General features: G+C 36.2%; 1 protein-coding gene across 1 annotated transcript in view; it reads right to left on the bottom strand.

Annotated features, from left to right (window-relative positions):
* Positions 1-8861, bottom strand: part of LOC108294455 (zinc finger protein 92-like) — a 41702-nt gene that overhangs the window by 18803 nt on the left and 14038 nt on the right. Inside the window, exons 2-4 of the mRNA XM_017516353.2 lie at positions 7435-7561; positions 6870-6965; positions 5-488 (exon numbers count right to left, since the gene is read on the bottom strand). Of these exons, the coding sequence (XP_017371842.1) occupies positions 5-488; positions 6870-6965; positions 7435-7561 (707 nt within the window). The remainder of the gene's footprint in view (positions 1-4; positions 489-6869; positions 6966-7434; positions 7562-8861) is intronic.

The following is an 8861-nucleotide window of genomic DNA, read 5'->3' on the forward strand; positions in this document are numbered from 1 at the left end:
GGACCGGTTAAAAGCTTTGCCACATTCTTCACATTTGTAGGGTTTTTCTCCAGTATGAATTATCTTATGTTTAGTAAGTGTTGAGGACCAGTTAAAGGCCTTACCACATTCTTCACATTTGTAAGAATACTCTCTAGTATGAATTTGCTTATGTTGAGTTCGTTGTGAAAGCATGCAAAATGATTTGCCATGGTTTTTACATTTGAAAGGTTTCTTTCTAGTATGTCTTATCTTACTTCTATTTAAATTGGAAAATTTATGAAAGACTTTCACAAATTTATCACACTGAAATATTTTGCTCTCAGTAGTCATCATACATTGGTTATAACCTCCTTTGTACACCTTACATGCATCCACATGTTTACAGTCTTTTCTTAGCTGTAAACTCTCATGTCCATATTTTCCATATGTTCTCAGTATCCCTTTTTGGAAGGAATCTTTTATGCTCTCCTCTGGCCAAAGGTCTTGGGCAAAATGAGACCATATAACTGAAAAAAGTAAAAATAAGTTACTTCACTTACCAGACTCAGATGAATATACCTGACAAATTTAACCCATAAAAGTATACAAACTACATAAGCAAGATAGCATAACAATATACCACAGGCCCTAATTCCTTCACAGACATATAAATGTAACAAAATCATACTGACCAAAATACATTTGTGGAAAATTTATAAGTGAGTTCAGTGTGTGCAGTGCCTCAGGTGCGAACAATGCAGAGCCACATAGAAGGAAAAGAAAACTGTGTTATGTCTACTCAAAACAGCTCTTTCTGCTCTCCAATAAAACCTAGTGCCTTTAGAAGTAAATTGCCAACTCCTGCTTTCTATTTTAAAAAGCAAGAAAAATACTGGCACATGCATCTTTATTTCTAGCCTGTAGGACCCTTTCCAGTGTGACACTGGTTTCTGTTTAACATGTCATAAAGTGCTGAAAGAAATGGTGGTATACTTTGGAATGACAGTGTGAGTCTGCTGAGACCAAAGGTAAACATTACAGCAGCAGAGAGAATGCAGTACCACAGACAGGGAACATGTGTAGCAAGTGATTACTGACTTACGAAAAAACACAAATAAACTCCTTTAACTAAAAAGTAAATACAAAATTTCAGACAAGACACATCCTAAGAACATGTCTGAGAGACTCCCAGAGTCCCTGGCCAAGACAATTGGTTTAAGATTATGCAGGACAAAGCTACGTAATAAAGATTGTAACAGGCAGCTTTTTTTTAAAAGTCAAAATCTCAAAGATTACAATGTATACAAAATATTAGGGCAACATGGCCCCATCAAAAAAACTAAAATTTTTAGAAAGCAACCACAAAAAATAAAAATGTATAAAGAAATTTAAAATAAATTGAATACGCAATGAATGAAATAGAAACACAATTTTTGAAAATCAGATAAATGAGGATAACAAAAAATATTCAAAATATCAACCTCCCCCACAGAAACTGTGAAAGCAAAAAATACAAAATCAATAACTGAAAAATCATAAAAATGAAGAAGCCAGACAAACTAGGAGACACACAAAGATACTTATGACAAACACGTATTTAAGCACAAACTTCAGAAGTTACAGACAAGAAGAGAACCTTGAGAACTGCAACATAAAACAAAAAAAATTTTGCCAACAAAAATTTTGCAGACCAGAAAGGAACTGTGTGATATAAAGTCCAAAACAAAATTAAAACATGGAATGTAAAACTTATTGGGGGCCAGGTGCAATGGCTCATACCCAATGGCTCAATCCCAGCACTTTGGGAGGCTGAGGTGGGAGGATCACTTGAGGCCATTTTGAGACCAGCATGGGCCAAATAGCAAGACCTCATCTCTATAATAAATAAATAAGTAAATCATCAACAAATAATAAATATTTTAAAACTTACTGGACACCATCAAGTAGATCAATATATTTATGGAAGAAATCTTAGAACACAGAAAAATAGTAGTACAGAGGATGCTTGAGGATAAAAAAGGCTGAGAACTTTCCAAATTTTGATGTAATATGAGAAAAAATATTCCCTGTCAGTAACACTTGGTTAGAAATTATTTTACTAGGCCAGGCGCGGTGGCTCAAGCCTGTAATCCCAGCACTGTGGGAGGCCGAGGCGGGTGGTTCACGAGGTCAAGAGATCGAGACCATCCTGGTCAACATGGTGAAACCCCGCCTCTACTAAAAATACAAAAAATTAGCTGGGCATGGTGGCGCGTGCCTGTAATCCCAGCTACTCAGGAGGCTGAGGCAGGAGAATTGCCTGAACCCAGGAGGCGGAGGTTGCGGTGAGCCGAGATGGCACCATTGCACTCCAGCCTGGGTAACAAGAGCGAAACTCCGTCTCAAAAAAAATAAAGAAATTATTTTACTTTAAAAACAAAACGCTTTCCAAAATAAAAGGTAAGGGTGTTCATTATCCCTTGCACAGTTCTAAAAGAAATATTACATGATGGCCAAGCACCATGGCTCATGCCTGTAGTTCTATAGCTTTAGGAGACCACGGCAGTCAGATCACTTGAAACCAGGAGTTCAAGATCAGCCTGAGCAACATAGTAAGATGCCGCATATAAAAAAAGAAATGCTAAAATAAGTCCATTATATTGAAAAATAAAATAATGTTGGATAGTACCATAAAACCATATATAAATATAAAACTCTCTATTAAATGTAAATAGAGACACACATAGAATTCTTTACTATCATAATGATGAGGCATCAAACCTTAAAGTTCTTCTATAGAATATGAAAAACAAAATACAAATCTGCATGAATCTGTTAATAGAAACACAATATAAAATAATTTGTAATAGTCGTAACAAACTGCAACATGTTTTAAGATGTTTTATATAATCTTCACTTTCAAGATTATTACAAAGATATTTATAGAAACTATGCAAAACAAAAAATAAAGCATGACACTACGAGATTAGAACAAAACTTTAAGCAGTGAAACAGGAAATGAGAAAAAACATATCTAAAAAACACAAGAAACAGTAACAATGAAACTAGTAATAGTAATATCATTTCTTCAAAAAATTATTTTAAATATAAATTAATTAAACTACATAAAAAGAAATGTAATCTCAGGACTTTGGGAGGTCAAGGTGAGCTGATCATTTGATTCCAGGAGTTTGAGACCAGCCTCAGCAACATGGCAAAACCCTGTCTCTACAGAATATACAGGTAGCAAGATCTCATCTCTAAAGATCTGGGTGTGATGGTGCACGCCTGTAACCAGCTACTTGACAGGATGAAATGTCTGGCTACTTTAAAAAAATTTCTGGCTGCGTGCGATGGCACACAACTGTAATCCCAGCACTCTGGGAGGCCGAGGTGGGCCAATCATGAGGTCAAGAGATAAAGGCCATTCTGGTCAACATGGTGAAACCCCATTTCTACTAAAAATACAAAAATAAGCTGCAGGTGGTGGCACGTACCTGTAGTCCCAGCTACTTAGGAGGCTGAGGCAGGGGAATCATTTGAACCTGGGAGACAGAGACTGCAGTAAGCCAAGATCGTGCCACTGCTCTGCAGCCTGGAAACAGAGCAAGACTTCATCTCAAAAAAAAAAAAGAAAGAAAGAAAAATCACACAAAACATCTAAGAGTTCAATAAAAAAAAAAAAAAAAAAAAAAAAAAAAAAAGTCTGTAGATTTGGGTCGTCTCCATATGTTGCCCAAGCTGGCCTCAAACATTTGGGCTCAAGCAATCCTCCTGTCTTGGCCTGCCAAAATCTGACGATTACACGTGAGCCACCACCATGCCTAACCTAAAATGTAAACTTAAATAGATTTAAAATGGTAAATCTTAGGTTATGTGTTTTTACAATTATTTTTTAAATAGAAAAACTAAAAAATACAGAATTATTAATCTCTCCAAAAATTGCCTTCAAATTACTTTGTGTTTCACACAAAGGAAATATATAACATTTATCATTAAACGCATGATGGAAAGAAGACTATTTCCCCTACTTAGATAAAACAACCACTGAAAATCAGCTAAGAAAGAATATACACAAGATAAGCTATAACCAAAATTAAGGTCATACTTACAGATAAAAACACACATATATAATCAGACTGTGATGGACATACAGCTGACTTATTTCTTAATTAAACCCCACATTCACTTAAAGTGTACAAACAGAAGTACAAATTGCTAAAATTGTAAAAACAAGAAACAAAATAAACTGATAAAAAAAACCTACACTAAAAACAACAACAACAAAAACAAAATACTAACATGGAACTGTAAAACAATAAGAGAAATGTTTACTCATAAAATCTGGTTTGCAGTACCGATGTACCGTTAAAAAGAATTTGTCACCAAGGCGTGGTGGCTCATACCTGTAAAGCACTTTGGAAGGCCGAGTCAGGTGGATCACGAGGTCAAGAGATTGAGATCATCCTGGCCAACATGGTGAAACCCCTTCTCTACTAAAAATACAAAGATTAGCTGGGCTGGTGGTGCACGCCTGTAGTCCCAGCTACTCAGGAGGCTGAGGCAGGAGAATTGCTTGAACCCGGGAGGCCAAGCTTGCAGTGAGCCGAGATTGCGCCACTGCACTCCAGCCTGGTGACAGAGTAAGACTCTGTCTCAATCAAAACAATAAAATAAAAAGAATTCATCTGGATAACTGCAATATTTGACTGTAACTGTGTACTCATGGAAGACAAGTATTTGAATCACTGGCATGCACTGTATGGCAGTAAAATTTCACAGAAAATGCAGTATAATCATAAGTAGAAGATTCTAATGAAAATCTTTTAATAAGTAAGCATTTTCAAAAAGAGATAATTTTTATATTTTAAATATATGCTATTCTTACACAAGATGAAACTGCTGCAATCCAACTTGAGAATAAAAGAATACCCTTATATTGCCAAATAGAGAAAAAAAATTATATTTTGCAGAATATGGTTAGTGTCTCTGATATAAAAAACAAGTATTTTGGGGATACATTATGTTATAATTTAGATATATGCTAAAGTAAGTGGGTGAAAATCCTATTTCTTTTTGCCTGCAGCAAATTTAAATTTATAAGTAACTATTTTAGTTACTAACTTTAATTATCTAACTTACTTCAGACATAACATGTAAATTCTAGCATATTGTCCTAAAGGTCTGAATCTAAAATTACAGACAAATTTAAAATAGAAAATAGAAAGTAAAAATGTACAGAAAGAGTGACATCAGGAAGATAGGAAAATAAAAGGTGCATTTCAAGACAAGAATGGTTTGTGAAGCAAGACCCCCCCCATCTCAAAAATAAGTGCATTTTAATAGAGTTTTGAGATCCAGGGAGAAATTGTGAAACTGCTAAACCCAAGACTGAGGAGTGTTTTTTTCAGAAGGCAGGCCCTCATTTAGGTGGCAACTACAGGACACCTGTTCTTGGCTATAGACCAGAAAATGGCCCACTACCCTTTACCATCCAGTAAATAGAAAGTTACTGTTTATAGATCACATAATCTTATATGGAGAAAATCATAAACATTTAAACCTGTCTAAATTAATATGCAGTATGAAGCAGTATAATGACTCAGTTCCAACTCCCTAAGCCACTGTTTATGGCCAGTTCTATCTACAGAGGAACCTACAGAGGGGCCCGGGGAAATCCTCTCCGGTACTTAGTGAAAGCCATACTTATCCATATCCTGATATAAGGTCCACCATACGCAGATTCGACTACAGAAACCTGCCCTAGTGTCTGCCCTACAGAGCAAAGTCCTGGAGGATATTCAGTCTGTCAAAAAATGGAAATTACAAATAACCAAGCCCCTTGTAACAACCCAACTAAAGGTGGAGTCTAGTGCAGACCCAGCAGCCTGTGAGCAAGCTACATCCATCTCTATTACAAACTTAGAGGGCATCCCATCACGGCAAAAGAAGATATATTACCTTCTGAAACCAGTTTATAAAAACTTAAAGAGATGTTTGCCCCTTCAAATTTACATAGACCAATGCCAAACTATATTATGTCAATGTCAATGCTTTTAACACAGCACTGGAGGTATGTGACAAAAGAATTACTTTAAAAAAATGTAAAAGCCATTGAAATTTAAGACAGGTAAGCAGAAAGTTGCTATTTATAGATCACATAACATTATACAGAGAAAATTATAAACATTTAAACCTGTCTAAATTAATACTCAGTAAATCAGCACAATATATAAGTTGCGGCTCCATACGCAAACTACCTGATATAATAGATTTTTTTTAAATTTTATTTATGATAGCATTAAAATATATGTTTCTGGGCTGGGGGTGATAGCTCACGCCTATAATCTCAGCACTTTGGGAGGCTGAAGCAGGAGGATCACAAGGTCAAGAGATCAAGACCATCCTGGCCAACATAGTGAAACCCCATCTCTACTGAAAATACAAAAACTTAGCTGGGCGTGGTGGCGCACACCTATAGTCCCAGCTACTTGGGAGGCTGAGGCAGGAGAATTGCTTGCACCCGGGAGGTGGAAGTTGCAGTGAGCAGAGATTGCACCACTGAACTCCAGCCTCAGCTTGGGCGACAGAGCAAGACTCCATCACCAAAAAAAAAAAAAAAAGTTTAACATAGAGTTTCTCAAAATTATGCAGGCATTTGTGTGTCCCCGAAAGCAACAGAAAAGCAGTCAAATTACAGTCTCTTATTGCCATGAAAAGGACTTTGGTTCTCACTGTAAACTTGAAGGAGGATCACCTTAGAAAATATAAAAGCATTAGACAGAAGATAACCTATGTGAGAGCAAACTAAAAAAGTCTCAGGCTTCCCAGAAAGTATTTCCTTTGGAAACAGTTTCCCATATCACATTTTAAAGGCTGGCTTAACTTTTGGACGTGTCATCATCTGTTGTATTCACTATCTGACCTACCTGGGGGTTTGGCTACCATCGCATGACTCTTCATATTCCAGGGCTCTTTTCCTTGCTCCAGCCAGGTGATCAGGTCTGGCTTAGAGATAGCAATACCTGTTTTATTAAAAATAGATAACATAAATCTTGCTTATATTCTCCAATTACCAACAAAGTAATGTGCTCAGTAGAGAGGATGTATAGATTAGTAAATTAATCCCCAAATACTAATTTATGACAGAGGTATCTAAATATTTTTAAAATGTTTTAAATGTGTAGATCTTTCATTTAATACTGCCCAGTACTACTGAATCAAAAAATTGGTGGTGACAACACTATTTTATGCCAATAAATTTCTGGAATTACCACTAATCTAGAGTGAAGGATGTACATCAGCCTAGGAACGTGTAAAGTTCAGGTCAAAATGAAACATCTTGAAGTTCTTTTCTACACTAACAAATCTGTTTTCTTAAAAACTGGTATCTGAAACTAATTTATGCAAAGCATAAATTACCAGAAAACATTCTACAAAAAGAAATGAAATCTTTAGGGTATGCTAGGAATTATGTATTGAAGTTATCCTCACCCAAGAAGGCCAGATTTCTGTAGTTCTCTAACATCACATCTCTATATAAATTCCGCTGCGCAGTGTCCAGGCATTGCCACTCCTCCAGAGAGAATTCTATTTTCACATCCCTAAATGTCAGTGGTCCCTGAAAAACACACATAGACAGACACACATGTATTTACTAAGTTGCCATGGGCAGAATTTTTTATCTGACTTAAGGTGAAATGAGAGAGTAATGAGAACAAGTTCTGACTCACAGGAATGACTGAAATTATCCAATAATTTCCACAAAGAAATGTTTTCTAAAGTACTCTCTAACTCTGAGAAAAGAGAATGAAGATCCCCAACACCAGTATATATATGATACTTTTCTGGATGATAAAGTATAAAATTAAGGGCATGAACACAAACATACATTTTTGAGTGTATATATTTCAGATGGAAAAGACATGAGGTTCGAAGGTATCTCTCAAACTTTAATGTGTACAATAAACTGGAGATCTTGTTATGCATTTATCTTTTCAGAAGATCTAGAATAAAATCTGAGTTTCTTGATTTCTAAGAAGCTCACCAGTAATGGCAATGTTTTTTGCCCAAGAAGAATATTTTGTCAAGCACTCAGTAAGTGGAAGGAGTGTGAGTTTTCCCAGTTTTTCTGGGCTGTAAACAAATACGAGAACCCTCATTTTCCAAAGACTGTTATATGCAAAGAAAACCTAATAAAGAAGGGCAGCTACCAGATTAACTGTAACAGTTTATGCACATCAGCTGCATAAAGATACTTATTCTTCGGCCATTTGCAGTGGCTCATGCCTGTAATCCCAGGACTTTCGGAAACCTAGCCGTGTGGATCACCTGAGGTCAGGAGTTCGAGACCAGCCTGGCTAACATGGTGAAACCCCGTTTCTAGAAAAAATACAAAAAATCAGCTGGTCATGGTAGTGCGTGCCTGTAATCCCAGTTACTTGGGAGGCTGAGGTGAAAAATCGCTTGAAACCAGGAGGTGAATGTTGTTGCAATGAGCCGAGATCACGCCACTGTACTCCAGCTTAGGCAACAAGAGTAAAACTCCAACTCAAAAAAAGAAAAAATGATACTTAAAAATCAAGAGAAAAATTACTAACTCTAGAGTGAAAAAATCTGTCAGAGAGCTCTTTAGCCAAGTGAATCATTAACATCAACTGAATGAGGACAAATTTTTATAACGCGCTGATGCACAGAGGACACAGCATCACTGCTGGGCTACTGCTTCCCCATAAATTATAGCCTGAATTTAACAATAAACATCTGTTTTATGCAAAGTTCAAGATATCTCCCATGTTCTGCAATTTTTAATAGTAATTTTCAATAGTTTTTCTTTAGCATCCTAGAGAGCACCTATCTCCTAATAATTTTCTTCACAACTTTCTGGGTAATAAATATCATCCTGTTTCAAAAATCATTTT

Source organism: Cebus imitator, unplaced genomic scaffold, assembly GCF_001604975.1.
Source record: "Cebus imitator isolate Cc_AM_T3 unplaced genomic scaffold, Cebus_imitator-1.0 Scaffold581, whole genome shotgun sequence".
Classification (NCBI taxonomy): Eukaryota; Metazoa; Chordata; class Mammalia; order Primates; family Cebidae; genus Cebus; species Cebus imitator.